Source organism: Leucoraja erinacea, chromosome 1 (genome assembly GCF_028641065.1).
Source record: "Leucoraja erinacea ecotype New England chromosome 1, Leri_hhj_1, whole genome shotgun sequence".
In the NCBI taxonomy this organism is placed as follows: Eukaryota; Metazoa; Chordata; class Chondrichthyes; order Rajiformes; family Rajidae; genus Leucoraja; species Leucoraja erinaceus.
The window spans coordinates 90,092,887-90,116,713 of NC_073377.1; the positions used below are offsets into that span (position 1 = coordinate 90,092,887).

At 39.9% G+C, this 23,827-nt stretch overlaps 2 protein-coding genes across 3 annotated transcripts in view; both read right to left on the minus strand.

Moving 5' to 3' along the window:
* Positions 1 to 23,827, minus strand: part of LOC129699137 (ADP-ribosyl cyclase/cyclic ADP-ribose hydrolase 2-like) — a 263,707-nt gene that overhangs the window by 87,697 nt on the left and 152,183 nt on the right. The gene's annotated exons all lie outside the window — the stretch shown is intronic.
* cc2d2a (coiled-coil and C2 domain containing 2A) overlaps positions 1,322 to 23,827 on the minus strand; it is a 137,499-nt gene continuing 114,993 nt past the window's right edge. For both annotated transcript variants that reach the window (XM_055638802.1, XM_055638794.1), the window contains 11 exons: positions 23,111 to 23,207; positions 22,914 to 23,012; positions 20,554 to 20,730; positions 16,296 to 16,499; positions 15,402 to 15,491; positions 12,979 to 13,092; positions 8,137 to 8,271; positions 7,753 to 7,875; positions 6,189 to 6,247; positions 5,729 to 5,906; positions 1,322 to 4,628 (listed from right to left, as the gene is read on the minus strand). In XM_055638802.1, coding sequence (XP_055494777.1) covers positions 4,440 to 4,628; positions 5,729 to 5,906; positions 6,189 to 6,247; positions 7,753 to 7,875; positions 8,137 to 8,271; positions 12,979 to 13,092; positions 15,402 to 15,491; positions 16,296 to 16,499; positions 20,554 to 20,730; positions 22,914 to 23,012; positions 23,111 to 23,207 — 1,465 coding nt within the window. In that variant the 3' untranslated portion in view covers positions 1,322 to 4,439. The remainder of the gene's footprint in view (positions 4,629 to 5,728; positions 5,907 to 6,188; positions 6,248 to 7,752; positions 7,876 to 8,136; positions 8,272 to 12,978; positions 13,093 to 15,401; positions 15,492 to 16,295; positions 16,500 to 20,553; positions 20,731 to 22,913; positions 23,013 to 23,110; positions 23,208 to 23,827) is intronic.

Genomic DNA, 23,827 nt, shown 5'->3' on the forward strand with positions numbered 1-23,827 from the left:
TTGGCTATATTTAAGAGGGAGTTAGATGTGGCCCTTGTGGCTAAAGAGATCAGGGGGTATGGAGGCAAGGCAGGGATGGGATACTGAGTTGGTTGATCAGCCATGATCATATCGAATGGTGGTGCAGGCTCGAAGGGCTTAAAGGCCTACTCCTGCACCTATTTTCTATGTTTCTATGTAACTAATACTCACTAATCCAGGAATCATTATGGTAAAATGATTTGTGGTATCACCTCTAAAAACCTCACATCCTTCCTATAATGGGGTGACCTGAACTGCGTGCATTACTTCAAATGCATCCTAACCAAGTCCAAAAAGCTACATCATGACTCGTACTCAAATGCCTCAACCCTGAAGGCATGTATACTATCGTCCGTCTTCAGGAAGCGATGGACTTTGACCCCAAGATCCCTATGTAAATCAATGCAGTTAAGGGACTTACAGTAACCTTAATTATGAGCTTTCCCCTTACATTCCCCGTCACAGTGCCAGAGACTCGTGATTGATCCTGAACTTGCATGCTGTCTGTGTGGAGTTTGCATGTTCATCCTGTGACTGCATGAGTTTCCTCTTAAATCCCAAAGATGTTTGTAGGTTAAATGGCCTCTAATGTGTAGGGAGTGGCTGAGAAAGTGGAATAACAGAACTATGAACAGTTGATCAATGGTCCAGCATAGACACAGTCGGTCAACGGGTCAGTGTCCATGCTGTATCTCTAAAACTAAAAACAACATAAATCGTTGAGCCACTGTCTCACAGCACAAGTGACTCGGGTTCAATCCTGACCCCTGTTTGTGTGTAATTTGCAAATTTTCTCTGTGACCAATCAAACTTTCTTCAGGATCTCTGGTTTCCTTTCACATCGCAAAGACGTGCGGATTAAAGGGCCTGTCCCACTTGGGCGTCATTTGCGCGCATGTCGTGACGCGTAAATGATGTTCCGTAAATGATGTCCAAGTGGGACAGGCCCTTAATAGGTTATTTTTTGTCTGTAAGCCGCTCCTGGTGTTTAGATGAATGGTAGGATCTAGGAAAAATTGATGAGAAGGTGGGGAGAGTAAAACATGATTAATGAAGGACTGCTGATTATTCACACAGATATGGTGGGCTGAAGGGTCTATTTCCATGCTGTATCTCTATGACTTGAGTACTGTGAAAGTACAAACCCCATAACTGCTTATGTTATTTAATAATTCTGAATACATAATTTTAACAGCAAAACAAAATAAACTGTGGGAGGTTTTCACCATCCAAAATTCTTTCCTTTTAGTAAACATGAAGTCACAATGAAATCCAAAATGAAAGTGTGAATACAAATTACAAATAGATGCGCACACAAATATGTTAAATTAATTTATTCGCAAACAATTCTGGCGATGGATAATTACAAAGAATGATAAATATTAACATTAGCGTTTTTTTGTATAAAAGTACAAAAGTGGATGCAATCATAACTATAAAGTCATAATATAAAAATTCATAAAATATATTAAAATCACAAGTAGACAATAAGTTTATAACATATTGAATGTGACAAATACAGAAGCTGGATTCAAATGTGTCTGTGAAATCTTCATGATTCTGCTGTTGGGAATACTTGCTCACCACACACAAGGTTGGATATTCCAGCAACAATATCTTGCAAGTTGTGCAGCAAGGAAAATAAACTGAGGTCGTTTTTTTTATTGGAACAAGATATTTAATAGAGGATTAAAAAAATTGATGAAGGATAGGAAGAATGGAAAATAGGAAAACATTTGAATAGATGTAGAGTTATATAATATTATATACAAGGCAGGAACGGATGACATGTCCTAGTTTACACAGAACACTATCATTGGTGCAACTCACGAGGCCATGTTAAAATTTGGATACTGATAGTTATTTGGAAGGATAATCAAAGAAACATGGAAAAAAGTCACTGCATGGGATTACAGGCACTGCTCGTTTAATGTAAATAATGGTCCTTTTATTGAAAATCTGTTGTAATTTCTTAGTTTAAGTGTCTTGTACTGTTTTACTGTATTCTAAGTTGCAGAACAGTACAAAGAAGCATCTTTAAAATTTGTATCATTACATTTGTTTCTGCTACAAACTATCTATCCTGAGAAAGAATCAATCCATCATTCTAGGTATTACATGAGTATCGCACTAACAATTGTTCCTTTCACAAAATATTACTCAAATGCAAAATGTCAATTTGGTATAATGAGTATTCAAACAGAATTGTTTTACAGTTATCAAACCCTAGAAATGAAGTAACTTCCTGTGTACTATATTAACCATCATTAACTAAAATAAATAGATGTTGTTATACAGTGGTCCACATTTTCCACAAGATTGAAAGATTTCTGTGCAAATTATTACAGAATCTGGACATCATTAAAATAAACCATACAAAATATTGTGTAATTTTAACCCTAAATTAATTTCCAATTACTTTTATATTGCTCAAGCTAATTTCTGTACATGATTATATCCTCATCCCTGAGCGTAATGAAAGGTTTCCAGAGGCCGCTCCCATTTTGGGAGGTGTTCAGATTCTCCTACTGACACAAACCCATTATTAATTGCTTGCAGTTACATTGACTAATAGCTGAAGCTTCATCGGATCTGTTCCAAAAAATAACTCCTTCAATATTTTAAATACAATGAAAATGATCTCAACCCAAATGTATTGACCTGTCCTTGACTAATAGTAAACCTGTGCAACCAATTCATTTGTTTATTCAGCTGCAGCAAACCCTGGAACAAATGTTCACTTGGTCTAAGCCCCATGACAAAATCACATTCCAGTCAATGGTTGAATGCAACTGCTCCTGCTGTGCTATTATATTGAATCATTGCCAGCTTTGTGGTTGAGTTTGTTTTCACAGACTTGAGTGAAAATATTGGTAGTTAACTCCATTTTGGCAAAGTAATTATAGCGTCAAGTGCATACAGTTGATGCACACTTGATGCAAACTCCAAGATTTGTGCATTGCTCTGTAACAATTGGGATCTATTTCAGAAACTGTAATTTCTGGAAACACATCGGCCAGTAAAGGGCCACTATGCGAGATAATTCAAGAGTTTTCCAAGTTCTCCCCTGATTCGAGCTTGTGTAATGTATGTAGCGGGTACGTAGGGGCTCGTGGATGTCACGTAGCGGCTCGTACGAGTAACGGTAGGTACTCGGGAAATCCGGTAAACTCGTTACGTTTTTTCAACTGTGAAAAATGTCCACGAGTAAAAAAATACTTGTGATGAAAAACATTTTTACTTTTTACTAGTATGAGCCCCTACGTACCCGCTACGTATATTACACAAGCTCGAATCAGGGTAGAACTCGGGTGAACTCTTGAATTACCTCGTACAGTGGGACAGGTCCTTAAGCAGTTCTTTGTCCTTGGCTTGGCTTCCCAGCGTTTAGGATTTTTTCCTATGTTTGGAGATCTGTTTTATTAAATGATGGTCCTTTTAATTTCATTTAGGAAGAAAAATCAAAACCATATTTTTAAATTGAGGAATCAGGATTAAAATGTCTTTACAGTGAACATAAGGTAGGAGAAATATGAAAGAAAATAGAGAGCAGTGAATAAGTTATTGCAAAGATTAAGTTTAAACATGTAAACATGTAAACAATAACAGAAAGGAGAAAAGGAAAAAAAAACAAATTGAAGACTGAGGTTAGAATTTTAACTGCATTAGCAACAATTCACCTTACAAAATAAAAAAGATGATCTGACTTGCATACAAGCAGTATACTATGATTATTACTTTCAATGTTTGTAGGAACAAATTGTTTATTTCTCCACTCCACTCTGACATCTCCGTCTTGACATTGTCCCAAGAAAGCTCAAGGCATGTTCAAGAAATTGGATCTCCTCTTCCGATGAGCACATTGTAGTCCTCAACAGCTTCTGGTATTCCAATTGGTTTCAGAACTGACCAGTTTTGATGACAAGTAAGTGACCTGAAACACTATATATGTTTCTCTCTCCACATACACTAACCTGCTGAGTACTTCCATTCCATTTATTTCTTGAAATACATTTTTTCTGTTCAGTTGTGCTCTGTCGCAAAGCACAGACTGTCACAGATCTAAGTTTTCAATTAGATTTAAAATTAAACCTGTCAAATTTGACAAGTTCACTATAATGCAAGATGGAGGAAGAAATCAGGATTGTTTGCGTTATGAGGAATGACTTGCAAGGTTTTATGCAGTCACATTTTACATGAAGGTGCAAGAAATATGCAGTATAAAACTAAGTTATAGAACTTTGAAATAAAATTGAACATGATAAAACAGTGGTAAGTATGGTTTTCCCTATCTCATCGGCAATATAGTGAACTCAAATCCGAAAGTACTGTCAGTTTCAATAAGGCAAAGACACCAAGAACAAGTATTCTTTTCCTGCTGACATCAAGATGGCAGGGATTGCAGTTCATTGAGTATGTCATCTGTTGCGGACCAAGGATGCCACGTAAATCCATACAGATAAAACATTGTTGGGATATGGGTGAATGTACACAGCCAAAGCAAACTCTGCCAGAGGGGTCTCTGTGTTATGGACACCAGTGCTGTGTACAGCTTCAATGACTGGCTTCAATTCCGAGAAAGACATGTGGATAGGAAACCCAGAAATCTGTAGAGAGAGAGAGAGAGAAAAAGACTACAAGTTACTTAAGATTAGTTTTTTCTTGTTCCTCAGAAACAATCACCAGATAGCGCCTGACAGAATACCACACTAACAACTGAAATAAATGAGGTAACAGAAATGTCTAATACTTGCTACATTAGTGCTTGTTTTGCAAAACAATTTAAAAGTATATGTTGTAAGTGATTGATGAAAGGTAATGTTAAGATAAATGACAAAGGATTTTGAGTTATTTTACAAATAAATTATTGGCCTTGTTTTGCCGTGTGATTAAATTCTTAATATTTTCTAAGTAATAAATTGAGAGGAAAAAGAAAAATGACATTGTTCTTGAACTGAGTTGTAGAATGATATTTATAGAGCAGAGCAAAAGTCGATTTAATTTCTTTTGCAGTTTTTGCAAATTATGCATGTATCGTAGAAATTTACTCCAAATACACAATGTTGATGTAGACATGCTAAGGATAATTTAACACTGTCTTAGGACCTTTAACACTGTGTTAGAACTTTTTCAGCATTATAATTACATGATTCTAAGCTAAATTATTTGTGTAAAGCCCATACTACTTGAAAAGTATCTTGCATAATTTGCCAAGTACTACTTGCAAATGAACTAAAGCAGCAATTAATAATGGGAACTGTAAATAGTTATTAATAGGTGAAAGTATTAGGTTTATATGGGTAGACAGAACCCTTTCCCTAGTGTGGAAATATCAAACACAAGGGAATAGCTTTAAGGTGAGAGGGGCAAAGTTTAAAGGTGATATGCTGGGAACGTTGGAACATGCTGCCAGTGGTGGCGGATGCAAATACAATACAGGCATTTAAGAGACTTGTAGATATGCACATGGGCTGGTGGTGGAGGCAGATCTGACGGTGGAGTTTAAGAAAGACAGGAGATGGAGGGATATGGATCACATGCAGGCAGATGAGATGAGATTATCCAGCACAATATTATGAGCCGAAAGGCCTGTTGCTGTGCTGCGCTGTTCTATGTTTTGTTCTGTAAACATAAATATTACATTTCTGCCAAATCAGAAATTTCCTAGTTCTGGCTTCTGTTGTTTGTGAGGTTCAAAGGTCAGTACCCTATAATCGCCCAACAGACTCTGCAGCTCTGCACAATGGTCATCTCCACCCTCTCGACCATGGCTCAGCTCAAGTTTAGGCAGGAATTGCCGTAGAGTTGACGTGCAGTATCTGTTCCAGCGGGTGGGATGTCTTGGTCTCCATTCCATTATCTTCTCTTTCAAGATCTTTTCAATCCTAGGACAATTGCAGAAAACATCAGCAAATAGGCCAAAATTGATGATGTAACATTGGAGGATTCTTTAACACGTTTAGGTGAAAGACTCTTTAGGTTGATATGTATTAAGTACTTCAGTGATCAATACTAGGTAACGCTGAAAGTTCCAGTGCCTTTCTCATTTAAAAACATCTAGAAAACAATTCATGTTGTTATTTTTTGTTTGATAATGCTAAATAACTCGTATTTTACACAATAAAAGGCGATTAAAAACGCAATTTCCACTAACAAATCTGCATTACTTATCCTGAAGTTCTACTGCAGCTGCCTTGTCGGTGTGTTGGTAAACCAGCTCATCCGGCTACAAGACAGAAAAGAAAAGAACATGTGATAGAGAGTCATAGAGTTTCCAGTTTACAGGGCAAGTGTACAGGTTGGCTATCAAACACCTGAATAATGTGGATCATTTTTACACCACTATCCACAGAACTCCTGTACAGGAAGTTCTACAGGAAAGTGACAATTGCTTTCCCAAGCCAACTCGCTTCAGAGATTCAAACGTGTTAGAACGGTATGATTTTGCCTCCGGATATTTTCAAAGGGTTACTTTTAATAGCTATGAGTTTATTTTTGTTATTGCAAGCTAAATACTGCATGTTACATTGTAGTAATTGAGTATCATTGCACAGGTATCAACAGATATGATTGCTGGTCAAGTTCAAAAGCTACTGCAGTGAAACTGAAAGACTCATGGCCCTGTCCCACGGTACGAGTTCATTCCAAGAGCTCCCCCGAGTTTAAAAAAAATCAAACTCGTGGTAAGCACGGAGAATGAACGTAGCGGGTACGTCGGAGGTCGGGGACGTCTCTTAGTGGCTCGTAACGCTAACGGCAGGAACTCGGGAAGACTCTCTAACAGCAGGTAAGCTCGCGAAGACTCGTGCAGATTTTTCAACGTTGAAAAATGTCCACGAGAGCCCCGAGTACCGACAAGCAGCCATTACCGTAAATCTCCGAGTTCGAATCAGGGCAAACTCGGGCGAGCTCTTGGAATGAACTCGTACCGTGGGACAAGGCCATGAGTTCTTAAGAGACATTGGCATCTGGTTACTGAGGGAAGATTACACGTTAAGGCCCTGTCCCACGATGCGAGTTTACCCAAGAGCTCTCCAGAGTTTAAAAAAAAAATCAATCTCAAGATATTTTACGAACTTCCACGACCTTCCACGAGTATGTTCACGAGCTCCTATGAGTAAAAAGTAACAATTTTTTTCATCACGAGTATCTTTTTACTCGTGGACATTTTTTACAGTTTTGAAAAAACTTCACGAGTACAAAAAAACTATATGACTGTTGTTCCCAATCACAGGAAGTCGGACCTTTGCTACTCATCTTATGAAAATTCTTCATAATTTTATAAACATCAGGGGAGTGGGCGGGACAGAGATAGGATGTAGTCAGATATAGTAAGAATGGTGGGAGAACTGGGATGGGATTGAGAGGGAGGAATAGAAAGGGCTATTTGACGTTATAGAAGTAAATGTTCATATTGCTGGGGTGTAAGCTACCCAAGCAAAATATGAGGTGCTGTTCCTCCAATTTGTTATTGGCGATCGTTCCGCTGAACAGAAAGGTCAGATTGGAAATGGGAGGGAGAGTTAAAGTGCTGAGCAACTGGGAGATCAGGAAGGTTAACACTGCTTTTGTTAGTATCTTTTATCTACCTGCAATAGTTATTTTGAAAGATATTTCAATTGAACCCAGGCCTCTCTTCCCAATCCTGAACAGCGATATAATATTTCTATTAGTTTATGCAAATATGCAAATATTGTAACCATATTAAAAGGAAATTAAAAAAACATTCACCTGAACACTTGATAAGCCTGGAAATGGAAAGCTTCGTGAAAAAAACGGCTTCCACAAGTTTGACTTGCTGGTATCAAAATTAATTCTCATAACAGTTTCATATTTCTGCACATTGAACCAGACCTAGAAAATCAATGAATGAGCAGAGACAAAAGACATTTCTTGAATAGATCAGAAAACCAAAGTTAGAATCACAATCAACATTTTCTTTTTCCAGAAGCAAAGTTCCAGACGTTTAAGTAGCAAACAAGGCTTTAAAATTAATGTTTGAACATTAAGCTCAATCAATAAAAACTTCAACTTTTAGGATTTTAGACACTGATAACTGGATTAGTTCATTGGATTTCATTATTATATTGGGGAATGTGCATAAATGAAACTTACGTTTTCAGCACTAACCAAGCAGCTGACACTTTGCAAGGAACAGAATGCATCAAATTGTCCATAGTACTGTCCAGTAGTAGAGTTCCAGATCACATACTGGTTGTGATCATAGCTCAGCACATATGCGGTTGGACCCTGAAAATAAATGTGTGCAGTGTTTCTTAGTGAAAGTTTTTAAAAAGAGAAAAGATACAAATATAACTTAGCAATTGGGAGCTCTTTAAAAAAGGAAGTAAAACAAGAAAATGTTAAAAGATCATTATCAATTTTGGAAAATGCAAGCAGCAGCACATATATTGCACATCTATAATTTGCAATCCCCAGCAAGGAAGAACTTGTTCTCCTGGGCGACTTCAACGCCAGCAGGCGCAGACCATGAGTCGTGGTCTTCCTGCCTTGGGCAGTTTGGTGTGGGCAAAATGAATGAGAACAGACAGCGACTGCTTGAGCTGTACACTTACCATGATCTGTGCATCGCCAACTCGTACTTCCAGACAGAGCCCCAGCACAAGGTTTCCTGGAGACACCCATGCTCAAAGCATTGTCATCAACTGGATCTGATCCTAGTCAGACATGCCGCCATCGAGAACGTTCACCACACAGGCTCCTACCACAGTGCGGACTGCGACACAGACCCCTCCTTGGTGTACTTGCAAGATCAAGCTGCAACCAAAGAGGTTTTACCGTACTAAGAAGCAGGGGAACCCCCGTATCGATGTCAGCAAGACGCCCCGTCCAGACCTCTTGCAGACAGAGACAGACTGTCACTCCCGCATTGGTCTCTTCAGCCACAAGCGACGCTGCTCTGGCCGAGGCTTGGAGCAAGCAGCCAACAACTAAGATGCATAACCTATGATCAGTCATGACCGAGGGGGGCCCACAAGCAATTAAATATAGTTTAATTCTAATTGCTACATATCCACCAATAAATTATATGCAGATGACACCAAACTTGGTGGTTTTGTTAACGGTGAAGGTGGTTACTTATGATTGGAAGAGGATCAACATCATCTAGGAAAATGGGCAAAGAATTGGCAGATAGAATTTAACCATGTTAAATGAGAAGTGTTGCATTTTGGCATGTTAAACCAGGAGTGATTAACACAATAAACATTACGGTTCTGGGAAGTGTGGTAGAACTCGAGACTTAGAGGTACAAGTACATTGTTCCCTGAAAGTGGAGACACAGGTAGACAGCGTGGTGAACAAGGCATTTGGTCAGGGCACTGCATACAAGAGTTGGGATGTTATGTTCCAACTGTACAAGACATTTGGAGTATTGTCTGCAGTCTGGTTACCTAGTTATAGGAAGGATGCCATGAAGCTGGAGAGTATGCTGAAATGATCACGAATGCTACTGGGATTACAAGTAAAGATTGGACCGGCTGCAGCTTTTCCCCCCTCAAGTGCAGGAGTCTTAGAGGGTGCTCTTACAAAGGTATATAAAATCATGACAGACATAGACAAAGTGACAATGTGAAAGGAGTCCTGGGGACTGCTTTCCCACCAAACCTAGAGGGCACAGATTAAAGGAGAGAGGGGAAAGATTTAAAAGGGAACCTAAGGGGCAACTTTTTCCACACAGATGATGCTGCCATAGTAGTAGAGGTGGGTACAATTAAAACATTAAAAAAACCTTTGCATAGGTGCAAAAATGGAAAAGGTTTAGATGGATATGCACCAAATGGGATTAGATCTGGTGGGTAATTTGATGCGCATGGATGAATTAAGCGGTTTCCATGCTGTATATGACTAAAATGGGTTTCATATAGGCAGTATTTAGTTTATTTCTACTATAACTATAATTTCCTATTTCAAATAACTACTATAAATATCTAAAACTAAAACAAGACTTTTGAAAATACAGGAAATAGAAACAGGGGCAGACCCCATTCAGCCCCTTGTGTCTGCTCTGCCATCAATATCTTGGCTGATCTTTTATCCATCTAAGATATCCTCTACATCATGATTGTGTTGTTAGACGCAGTTCCAATGCCATCTTCAAATTTGCCGAAGAGTCCATAATGGGTAATGATGTCTCATAGGGTCGGAGGAAGATTGAAAATCTGATTGAATGGTGTCAAAACAATGTTAGCTCAATGCTCTCAATGTTAACAAGGCAAAGGAGCTGATTGTTGACTTTTAGAAGGGGAAGGTTGAGGATCTAGAAATCTATCTTCATCAACAGGTTGGCAGTGAAGAGTGAACAACTTCAACCTCCTGGGCATGCACATCTTTGAAGATCTATCGTGGGCCCAGCACATTGTTGCAATCATTAAGAAAGCCCATCAATACTTATATTTTCTTAGAAGATTGAAGAGACTTGGCATGTTGATGAATACTCTCTTGAACATTTACAGGTGTACGGTAGAGAGCACATTGATTGGTTGCATTACAGCCTGATTTGGCAATTAGAATGCCCGGGAATGAAGGAGATTACAAAAAAAGGTGATTACATTACATGTCCATCATGGACACCGACTTCCCCACCATCGAAGGGATCTATATGAGACATGGTCTCAAAAAGACAGTTAGCAAAGACCAAGAGTCTAATTTCACTCCTATGGGAAGAGGCTATAGCAGTCTGCAAATGGTGAACACAAAGGAAAATTTATTCCCAACAACCATCAGGCTTTTAAACACTACATAATACTAACCTCATCTATGAGCCATGGCCTGCCTTTGGTTGTACTAAGGACTTGGGGCATTTTTACACTAATACTGGAGTTATTAATTTATGTATTTATTGTTAATTATTTACTATCTATGTGTACTGTGTTTACAGGCCTGTTATGCAGTTGCAAGTAAGAATTTCATTGTTCTACTGTTAGTATATATGACAATTAAACATTCTTTACTCGATGGTTGATTCTGTCTCAGTAATACTTTCTTGCACAAATTTCACATTCTCTGATTCGGTGGAGACGCTGCGAGTTGGCTGCCCTGCCAGTTCGTTATTTCAACATGTTTTGGTGTGTCTAAATGTTAGTTTAGGTGTCTCTTTGTGTGTCTTGTGTGGGGGATGGTGAGGGGGGAAAAGGAGGAAACCGCTTTTGGTCGCCTCGTCGATGGAGAGGGGACTTTTTCCATGTGCCTTTCTTGCAGCCTAACAGCTTGGATTGGAGCGGCCTTTCCCGGAGTCGAGCCTAGATCTTCAGCAGCAGGCGCAGCGTGGACTTTTCCCATCGCGGAGCGGGTGAACCTTTACCCGGGGTCGCCAGAAAGGAGAGCTCTGATCGCTGGCCTGGTGACTTTGGCATCATGGGGCTGTGGTCTGCAGAGCTTCTAGCCGCGGGCGTGGTGTAGACTTACCATGCCTTGCCGGGGATCGCCGAAGAAGAGCTCAGGCCACCGGCCTGCGGCCTATGACATCCTGAAGCCATTGTCTCCGGTAGGAAAGTGCCGATTTGGGCACTCCAAGCTGTGGAGTGTGTTTCACCATCCCGACGTCAGAGTTTTGATCATCCCGACAAGAGGTCCTGTACATCGGGCCGTCCGTAGCAACGACTACAGAGGGTTCATGGCCCTGATCACGGGTGAACAAAGGAGGAGGACTGACTGAACTTTGTTGCCTTCCACCACAGTGAAGAATGCTGTGGTGGATGTTTGTGTTAAATTCTCTTGTGTATTGTGTGTTCTTTTTTTAAGTGTATTGCTGCTGGCAAATTCATTTCACTGCACCTTTGGGTACATGTGACAAATAAAATTGACTTTGACTCCCTTAACATCCAAATAACTACTCATCTCTCTTGAAATACTCTGCAATGGAGCATTCGGAGTCAGGAGATATGGGGAGAAGGCAGGAACGGGGTACTGATTGGGGATGATCAGCCATGACCACATTGAATGGCGGTGCTGGCTCGAAGGGCCGAATGGCATCCTCCTGCACCTATTGTCTAACACAGCCCATTTAGTACAGAATTCCAAAGACCCTATTCTAGTGTTGAAGAAATTTCCCTAACCTGATCCCATATTTTGACCAGGTGCCCTGATTCTTGAAATCCCAAACAGGGGAATTGTCATCCCTCTATCTACTCTGTCAAGCACTGTAAAAAAAAAAAAATCTTCTAATTCAATAAGATATGATGATTCCACTGTAAAAAAAAAAAATCTTCTAATTCAATAAGATATGATGATTCCACTTTTCTACCCCCCCCCCAATAATTCACCCATCATTCCTCAAAACCTTAAATTTGAATAAACTGCCCATATACATGTCAACACATTATATAAACCTATTACTCCATTCAATTTCTAATCTCTGTTGTAAAATCAGAACATGGTCTGTCTCTCTAGCAGAGACCAGCTGGCAGTTTGGGTTGGGAAGCAAACTGACTGTCCATGATGTGTGTGTTCATGTTGACACCACACATGTTAACTGATTGACCCATTTGACACAACTTAAGGACAGGAACATAAGAAATCATGCAGCCTATGCAGTCCTTCGAGGTTATCCCCGCTCCAGTTAGATTCTGACTGATTTGTGTCCTAATTGCATCTATACATCTTGCAGTACTTATTGAGTAAAAATAAAGTTCCTTTAGTTGCATGAAGTAGGTTCCAGTTTCATGAACAAGTGCTTCAGATGGTTTGTGAAAGCCTGTCTCTAATTTTAAAGTTGTCCTTATCTTAATCTCCCCTACCAGTGAAAACAGGTGCTGAGCATTTACCCGATCAAAATCATTAAACTCTTAACCTCCTCGATCCTCTACTCATAACTTATTTCATCTGACATTATAATTTAAATTGCAGTAATAACTTTCCTTGATGATTTGATTGAAGGATTCATCTCTTCATGGAAACTCTGCAGAACATTGTAAGGAAGAAGCAGCTGCCTTTTACCTCAGGAATGGCAGTCCCTATCACCAGCCAAGCTTTCTTTCCCAGCGCTAGGAAATAGTTGCAGAGCAGAACTGCATGTTCCTCCTCATCACCAGCAAGTAAGTTCAGGAATTGCTGATTGAAAAAAAAATAATTTGAGTTTAAAAGAAAATATCTTATCACTGTAGTGAAAAAATGCATCCCAAACCATAACAGACTGAATAGTAGATCACGGTAGTTCATAAGTTCTAGGAGCAGGATTAGGCCATTCGGCCTATCATTCTACTCCACCATTCAATCATAGCTTTTCTATCTTTCCCTCTCAACCCCATTCTCCTGCCTTCTCCCCATAACCCCTGACAACTGTACAAAATAGTAGAGACTCATTTGTTTCACCTGCACAAGTGTGCTATGTTACAATTAGATGGCATCTAAACACAGCATTCAGGCCATTAAAAATGTTAAAAAGGACATGGCCTGCAATGGGCAAGAGTTCAGCCTTCTAAACTGCAAGCAATAACGCTTTTAAGGTCAGCCACTACCAGAGGCTAAGTGACATGTAAGGTAACATGCTAATTTGGTTATAGAAATAACACAAATATATCAAAAAGTGGTCCATAATGGCCAACACCAATGTTAGCTGGGGAAAATATGCTAATGAGAAGGGTAAAACGATGCGACCAATGGAACAGGTGGGAGACTAGGGTGGGGGAGGGACAGAAAGGGATATGCAGGAGTTACTTGAAATGAGACAAATCAACATTCATATTGCTTGATTGTAAACTGCCCACGCAAAACATGACGTGCTGTTCCTCCGGTTTGCATGTGGCCTCACTCTGACGGTGGAGGAAGCCCAGGACAGAAAAGTCAGAATGGTAATGGGAAGGGGAGTTAAAATGTATGGCTAGTGAGAAATCATGTAGGCCAAGGCGGATAATAAGTGTAAATGATCAGCAAAATGATTGCCAAGTCTATGCCTGGTCCCACAGATATATAGAAGCCCTCACAGGGAGCCCCGGTACAGTTGATGAGGTTGGAGGTGGTGCAAGTAAATCTCTGCCTCACCTGAAAGGACTGTCAGGGTTCCTGGATGAAGTCGAGGGAGGAGGTATAGGGACAGGTGTTGCATTTCCTGCGGTTCAGGGGAAAGTCCCTTGGGAGGAATGGTTTGGGTGGAAAAGGATGAGTGGACCAGGGAGTTGTGGAGGGAATGGTCTCTGTGGAAAGCAGAAAGGGGTGGAGATGGGAAGATGTGATTTGTGGTGGGATCGTGTTGGAAATAACGAAAACATCGGAGGATGATGTGTTGTATAAAATGGCTGATGGGGTGAAAGGCGAGGACTAGCGGAACTCTGTCCCAGTTACGACTGGGGGGAGGGGGAGCAACAGCTGAACTATGGGGTACAGAGGAAACACTTGTGAGGGCCTTATCTATGATAGAAATGGGGAACCCCCATTCCATATAGAGTCCTAGTATTTGAACACGCCATTTTGGGAACTGATATGACATATGGAGGAACTGGGAGTAGGGTATATAGTCTTATGAAGAGGCAGGGTGGGAAGAAGTGTAGTCCAGATAGCTGTGGGAGTCAGGTAGTTTGTAGCAGATGTCAGTCGATTGTCTATCTCCTGTGATGGAGACGGTGAGATCAAAAAAGTGGTGGGAGGCGTCCGAGAAAAGTAGAATTTGTTGTGTAATATTGGGTGCATCAAGGTTTCTGCAATATTATAAACATTCTTGCCTCCCACACACAAAATTAAAAATATTATAAGATTTCCTTTTCTGTCTTATATTTGCCTTTATGCCTTCAGGCATGTCAGCCATCGAAAAGTTAAATGGGTGTAATTTTGTATCATTTTGTGAAATGTGCACACATCAGGATTTCCTTTTCTGGCAGCCTAAGCATTTATGCAGATGAATGCTGCCATTTCTTGGTTTCCATTGTTTGACCTTAATCTCATCGATGCACTTCTTCCCACCAACATGAAGCATGGTCGCTAGACAGTCCCTCTCCTTCTCTCCCTCTCTCACTCATGCATGGACACATCAGCTATCCTTTAGGCTTCTCAATAGAGATTCTACTTTATGCAGAATTATAGTCCATCATTAAGCTTATAACAATTTCAACTTCTATGAACATTTTATCTCTGACGACCATTCAATGCAATCATTTCAATTTGCATTATATGTATTACTACTTGAGACCTGATTCAATGGTAAAAATATATTGTTAGGAGACAACTATGTGCTAGAATGAGCATGTGCAATACCTCTTTACGAAACAGTCTGTGATTAGTTGGAATTGGAGTTCATACCCAAAATAGCGGCAGCCAAAAGCCTAAAGTTTGTTTAGTTTCTCTAACATTATATTATAACTAGAAACTGATAAAACTAAGAACAAAAAAATCCTGAGTTAAAGCAATGAAGTTATAAAATTGCTTACATCTGAAGTGCACCATAAGTCACAGATTCCAGCAAAGGTCACACTGTCTGGTAGAAAGGGAATCAGAGAGACATAACGGGCCAACAGTTCCTAAAACATATGGACAGATAAGATCAAGCAGTCATTTACTGATGAGTATCAGGTTAAAAATAAATTCTATTATGGAGTAATCAAAATATGGTTTATCTTCAATTAAAAAGTAATCGTGGTTTGCCAATAACACATATACAACACAATTTACGTGGCTAAGACTAAAATAGGACTCTTTCCAAAGTTATTTGCTGAAATTATTTTGTTGTGATTCATGTACTTAAATGTTATATTTAAGCAGTTTATTTCAATAATGCCGAATGTGATTAAAAATGTTTCTGGAGAATGCAATTAACTATAAACAAAGGATTTTAAAAAAGTAATAAGCACAAAAAGAGAGGCAAATTCTGCCAAAAAGTTCAAAATATTTATAAACGTTATTATCTCTGATAAACAGCGGCAATAGTATTTGACAATGATGTTTGCCCCTCCAAACTCTTGCTCATAAATCCCCCCAAATGTCCTCATCCAATGTTAGCAGAGGCAACTTGAAATACTAAGATGACCTCCATTAAGGCACAAAGGATGTGTGCAGAGGACTAAAGATAAACTTTAACACTTTGAAAATTGGTGATACTGTTGGTAAGAAATTAACTTTATCCTTACATTGGGAATCAATGAAGAGGTGTCACCAAATGAAAAAGATTAAATTAAAGGACAAATGTCTGGATGGTAGGCCTACATTTTCTCTTTACTTTACAGGTAAATGAATCTGTAAATTTGCTGGACTATTTCTATGAAGAATATTTTTAAATACCTTAACATCTACAGTATAATCAAAGTTATTGCATAAACAAGACTCACCATCGTGGCCTCAGAACTATTAGGTAGCACATCCAGCAGCTCCTGGGGTGGAAAAAGTGGTTTAATGTATCTTGTAACAAAAACCATTTTGCCAGTGAGATCAGTGACTGTTGTAACACATCGACGATTACGAAACTTTTGGGCGACTTCTTTCTGGAACTTGTCAGCTCTTTGCAGTAGTTTCTCATCCTCCTGAGATTCAAACTGAAAATTTCAGAAGAGTTAGAATGTTTCAATAAGTATGTGAAAAGACTGCTTTAAAGACCAGCCATGACAGAACCAGTGATATATCAGTAGAACAATTCATAAGAAATAATTAATAAAAAACTCAATCATCCACTCTGACAGGTATTCTTTTGTGAATCGAACTAATCAATTACACAGGTTTTCTTTAAAATATTGATTGTACAATATGCTGAGGTAAAATGCAGATTTAAACCAAATTTTCAAGCCGAACCATTGATGTTTTGCTAGTATATTTAAAATGCTTACATTAAAAGATCAAGCAGTTAGGTCTGCAAAGCAAGAATTATTTTACCTTTTTCAGCATCTCAGTCATCTGCAAAGAAGCAGCAAAAGAAGGAAAAGAAAAAGGAGACGGATATAAGATGCGAGAAGCAGAAAGATTGTAGGCATCCAGATTGCAGTTATGAAATCTGAACAAATTAAAGTAAAAGTTCAGAATCTACAAAGATGGAAACAGACTTCCATACTCTAGGCCATTTTACACAGACAAGGAAATATACAATTGGAACATTTTGAGGAATCTTTAACTTTCTGATTCCACTCGGTGATTTGCTAATTATTTATTTTCAACAGTTGAAAAATCACATGCAGCATATGGCTACATTTCCCATACATGTGCTACTGGTTTTAATATCACAAAGCAGTGCAAAATTAAAAAAATAATAATCTCTTACTAATTACGCCCAGATTATTCTTCAGAAAGTTCCAATTTTAATGCATGTTCTTTTCCCTATTTGGAGAACATGATCATTTCTTCCCGACTTGCCCATGGTGGCATCATGGTGGACTTTCCTATGGCGGTTTTGTGTCCAGATTGTTCATTCAAACGTGTAACCCGGCCAATGAAATGAAGTCAATATTGTAACACAGCAAATGCAGTGTTCAGCAAAAATTATATGTTTGCTGGGACACTGGAAGAGTTCCCCTATTCTTTTTTTCAATAAAACAATAATATTGTTTTTTCTACTTGTCATGGAAGATTGGGCCTCTGAAGGGCAACACCTATGACAATGAACCTCTCCATCATTGCTTCAATGTGGTGGTACACTATTATTGTAGCTAGTCCAAATGTCCCAATAATCAAACCACTGCAGCACGGTGGCGCAGCGGTAGAATTGCTGCCTTATAGCGAATGCAACGGCGGAGACCTGGGTTCGATCCTGACTACGAGTGATGTCTGTACAGAGTTTGTTCCTTCTCCCCGTGACCTGCGTAGGTTTTCTTCGAGATCTTCGGTTTCCTCCATACTCCAAAGACATACAGATATGTAGGTTAATTGGCTTGGTAAAATGTTAAAATTGTGGGTGTAGGATAGTGTTAATATGCGGGGATCCTTGGTCGGTGCGGACCCGATGGGCCAAAGGGCCTGTTTCCGCGCAGTATCTCTAAACTAAACTAATAAAACACTGCAATTCACAAGGTGCTGGAATACATCAGTGGGTCAGGCATCTGTGCAAGTAATGGATAGGTGGCGTTTTGGATTGGGACCTGCTGCGTTACTCCAGCAATTTGTGTTTTGCTCTAGCTTCCAGTTTCTGCAGTTATTTGTGTTTCCGTAATACTGCAATTCCCCAAATTGCAGGCAATTCTGCAAGGATAGGATAAGATATTAACAGCAGAGCAAAGAATATTAATGGTAAATATGCATACAATGTGACTATTAAATGAGAATTGCGAGTCATTCATTAGCAAGTTGCAAAGTTGCTGTTAGCAAATAAAATCCTCTCTGGTTACCTGAAACACGCTGGCGAAAATCGATGATATAAAATGGTGACATGGATTAATCCTAACTTCTACTACTTCCCTCACCCGTGTGATAACAATTCTATTGCAGCAGACCCAACCATAACTCAGGAAATAACTGATCCACAACATTAGCTGCACTGTTACTGTTTCTTGAGCATTCTGTTTCTCCAGCTCAGCTCTTTTCCTAGTTCAGCACTCCTTAGATTTTGGCTCGACCAAGTGCCGTAACTATTCCCGATTCCCGAACACTAAATAAGTCAGTTTGTCCAATTTTCCATACGAGGAGAAGTTCAGTGTTCACATTGCAAGAATTGCCTTGAAACTGCACATCAGGGCATCCCTGCAGAGCTCCTGTCAGACTGTTACCTGACATGTTGTTGGGGCAGGGGAAAGAAGCAGGGTGGGGGCAGAGACTGTGAAAGGAGAGGCTGTGGAAGAGGGAGAGTGAAGGGGGTGCAAGATGGAGAAGGGGGGGGATGGGGGGGGGGGGGGGGGGGGGGGATATACGATTGTACTTAGGGAGAGTGATGGAGGGAGAGCAGGGGAAGTGTAACCTGAAACATCAAGAGTGAGCAGGGTTTGAAATCAAGGAAGCAAGGAATTTCACTGTGACTTGTCATATGTGACAATACAGCATTCAATTTAAAAAAAAGCAAGAGAGAAGTCGAGGGAAAGATCATGGAATTATTAGATGATAGGTCTATTTGTGCAGGGAGGGACCTGGCATAGTTTGCTTTGTTCATCTGAAGACATTGGAGTTGTGGATAACCTGGACAGCCGGTTTTGGCATTGCTTGATCTGGTTTTGTAGGTGTAGGCTTGGATGATGTGGTGAGCTTTGAGCCCGATACAATTAAACCAATTACATTCATAGACAGGTAGGAACAAGTTAAAAGACTGCTCAAAATTAAGCTGGCACAGATCTATGCTTTCATTTTTTACTTACAAATGGGAAGGGAAGCTTTGTTGCATACAAAGGATTTCAAAATATTTTTATTCACCTCGGGTTACCTTTAGTTTCTGAAACAAAAGAGCCAGGTGGTATTTCTTCTGGCCTCTTTTAATGCTACTGTAACTAGAATGACGTGCTTCATGGAACAATTCTGTTTTAATGGACACACCTGTGCATTGAGGCAAAGAATACAACACCCTACTGGCCTGCAATGTAGAAAATAATCAGGACTGGGAAGGTGAAGGAACAATCTGTTGAAGTTTATCACCAATAGACACTGATCTCGTCTCTATGACAGTATGCCTCAGCACATGTTGAACCCGGGCAAGTACCTCCTGGTCTGTAGTTATTTTGGATTTTACAGTCTCCGTCGTCCCTATTCTCTCCTCATTACCAAACAATTATTACTTATTAACTTTGGAGCAAATAAAGACTGAGTGAACTCCCATTTCCGAATTTGGCACTCGAGCAACTGGTGTGGCACGGTGTTTGTGGAAAATAACAAAAATTGCAATCAGTCACAAGACAGCTGTCCACCCCCAAATAATCGTCACCTTCCTGAGAGTAAATATGTATTTTGTCTTTGCCAAGACTCTGGCTAAATCATCTTGCCTCTTTTCATCAATTATTATGTCTCAGCATGTAGCTTCAGAAACAGAAAGAAAATGAAATAACCTTTCTGGTTCCACTGCCAATTATTGTTACAATTAGTTTAAAACTGGAAAAATAAAGCTAACAGAAAATTACACTCAGCCTCCATTCTCCTTAGAGGCGCTCAAGGATGTGATTATTGCAATGTTTTTCCTGGCCTCTCCTTTGTTCATGTTATATATACTCTTTCTACCCTCTTGAGCTACAGCTGCCTTTATCCAGACCACTTACCCCTTATCCAGCACATCTAATTTGTTTATTGTATCTAAATACTGTTCTTCCCCTCTTTTAGTGCTCATGTAACTCTTCACCTCCCACACTCTCTTTCTCTCTCTCTGGTCTGAATCTTATTACTGAGCTTCTCAGGAATTCCAAGGAAAATAAAATAAAATGTGTGTGGAATGAAAACATATTGTATGACAGTCCCAATGATCACCAACCCCACCAACTGTGCTGCATCAAACTGGCATGTAGTTCTTTTCTCTCAGCTGAAATGTCTGTAGAGTGTACCAATTATATTTTTATGTTGACCTTTCTGGAAAATATATACACTTAAACAAAACTGTTATTTGGTTTGGATTTAAAACATTGTAAATGGCAGACCTAATATGGACAAGGACGGTAATCTTGATGGAAGCAGTTTTAAATTAAGAATGTACATTACCTTTTCAATTACAGGTTCTCCAGGTACAAGATGAGGTTCAACAGTAATGAAGAGAGACAGATAAGAACCATCACTTAGGCTCCGAACTGCCTCCCATCCTCTTTCACTGGCTAGATTGCGTTCTTTGCTGTATCCAAGGAGGACTGGGGGTATATTAATTCTGAAGGTTCCATCAATCTGCAAGACAGATCATTTAAACACTATTGGAAAATTGTTGAAGAAATTGACTTAAGAGTGCCAAAGTATAAAATTGGTTTGGTTCAAATGAAGAAATGGTGGGCACATTGCATACCAACACATTGCGGCACAGAGATCCAGCTAATAGATCTGTTGTTTCACAGCACCGGAGACCCCAGGTTCAATCCTGACCTGTGTGGAATGTTCTCATTCTCTGTGACTGCATGGTTTTGCTCTGAATGTTGTGGTTTCCTCCCACATCCCAAAGACATGCAGGGTTGTCAGTAAATTGGACTCTAAAATTGGACCTCATGTTTAGGGAGTGGAGGAGAAAGTAGGATAACATAGAACTAGTGTGAGCTGGTGATTGATGGTCAGTATGGATTTGCTGGGCCGAAGGGTCCGTTTGAATGAATGAATACTTTATTGTCACATGTGACAAGTCACAGTGAAATTCTTTGCTTGCATACCCAAGTAAGCAATAGTCGCCACATAAAGGATGCTTACAAAGTTATAACGTGTCTTGCGCCAGGTCCTCTTTTGTTCTCCACCCCCCCCCCCCCCCCCCCTCTCCCTCTCCTTCACGGCAGTCCCCCCAATGCCGGGTCCTCATTTGTTCCTCCTTACTCCTGCATGGTCTGTCCTCGTCCGTCAGTCATCTCCCTCATCGACCACTGCACCAACCTCTCCACCACTGCCACCAGGTCCCCTCCCGATGCCTCCATGGCACCGATCCAGGCCCCAGCTGTGGGCTCTGTCGACTCGCAGATCCGATGTGCAAGGCTCCACCTAGGTTCTGGCCCGTGAGGCTTCTCCGCTGTTGCCTGGGAGGTGTCTGCATTATCTCCGTGAGGCTCCACTGATTCAAGCAGGCTTCACCGCCCCACTTCTCCGCGAGCTCCTGGGCAGAATCCCATGCTATATCACTCAACTAAAACTAAACTAAAACACCCAATAGCTGGCAAAGAGTGAACGTGCAACATTTATTTTGGTGTTAGTTGAGGGAGGAAAGTTAGCCAAGATGCTGAAATAGCAAAACTACTTCTTTGATTTGATTATTTCTTAATAAAATTATCCATTAAACGCTCTGGGATGTTGGTTTGAAATTTAATTGAAATGACGATACACAAAATTCACTAAAGCATTAACCCATTTAGACATGCTTAAGTCCTGTAGTAGGAATGGAATGGGGGATGGGGAATGCTGGAAGATCTCAGTATGTTCCACTCTGCGGCCAGAAGATGTAGAGTTCAGTGGCAGCGGACAGTTGGGAAATTACTGGTCATGCTTTGCACGGACTTTAGACCATTACACTGGCATGGAGATCTGCTAGCAGTTCTGTGCAGAACTGCTAGCAAAACCCAGGAGATCAGAAACTTGCACCTTCAAAACAAAGGGGCTATGCATATAATTCTCCAGTATGGGAAAACTCCCATATTATGTATTTGAAAAGAATGCCTGACAATTGATTTTTCTTTGACAATTTCCACAGTAGGGAACTGAGCTAATACATTTTAAATTCAGGGTCATTGAGGTCTGTTGGTGTTTGCAATGCTAGCCAATTAACTAATTCCTATGTGCTCTATCCCACCATCAAACATCTTTAACAAAATGGTGCAAGAAAAACAAATACAATGAGGCATAGAATAAGTGGGTGTAAAAATGATTTCATTCCAGATCTCTGCTAAATCCCTCCAGAGGAAATTTCCAAACTAATTGCTTTGTCCTAAGTGTTTAACCAAGTCTGGCAAAATTGTATTCCTGTCCACTGATTGCATCGCTGAAAGCAAAACATCTGCTTTGGTAGGAGTAGGTCAATGTCAATAAAACAGCTGAGAACAAAATCGATTGAAGATGTGTGAGGCTGGGATAAGGAAATAACAAAAGACAGTCACAAGTCATTTGCACCTTATTTATCGTGGACAATTGATGGTACAAAATAAAATGTGACTCATCTAAGAATTGCGTGTAGCTGCATAATTTGCAAGACTGTATGCTATAATTTCTAAAGGTCACAAACAATAAGGCTGTGGCAGCCACAAAATGAACATGCATAAACATGTTCCTGAGATCTGCCCTATCAGATACATCAAGTTGCAACACATATTTCTCCTACGGATTTGTCCCAGAGCGTAAACAAAAATACTACAAGAAAATACTCTTGCAAAGTGCAAAGCCCTTACCCGGGACTGGGAGTAGATGGTAGTAAATGGGATATGCACAAAACCCAACCAGTGTTTCTCAGTGCGGGTATGAACGCCACTTCCACGCTCTCTATCATCCTAAAGACACAGAATGCATTTTAGAAATACTTGACACATAGATTATTCTGATTGGGATTATTTTGGTAAATAATTAAAAAAAACCTTTTCAAATTTACCTCTAGAACATCATAAACAACTTCATCAAAAACATTGATGAAAACTTCATCTGTAACGGACTGCAGACTGGAAGTACTATAATCCCCATTAGGTGCTCTGGAATTAAGAATTAAATAAATGATTATTACAGGGTATTGATTTACAACTCTGCCATCCTTTGTATTTAATGGCAATCCCTTAAGAACTGAAGAAGACTAATCTTCCAAAAGTATTTAATTACAAGATAGACACAAAATGCTGGAGTAACTCATTGGGCCAGGCAGCATCTCTGGAGAAAAAGAATAGGTGATGTTTCGGTCAAGGCCCTTCACCAGGCTGATGAAGAGTGTCGACCCGAAACGTAACCTATTTATTTTCTCCTGCCTGACCTGCTGAGTTAATCCAGCATTTTATGTCTACCTTTGGTGTAAACAAGCATCTGCAGTTCCTTTTTTGCACATTGAATTATAAGAGGTGGTTATTTCTGGCCAGTTCTAAAGCTGGCTCTTTGAAAGAGGCATCCATTTAGTCCCATTCTTTTGCTCTTACCACATCGTCCCGTTAACTGTTTTTTAAGCACATATCCACAAAATCATAAAGACACCTTTAGATAAAATACAAAATATTAATATCAAAATAGCATATCAAAATTCAAATTAAAGAAAATCTAAGGACTGCAACAATAGACAATAGGTGCAGTAGTAGGCCTTCGAGCCAGCACCGCCATTCAATGTGAT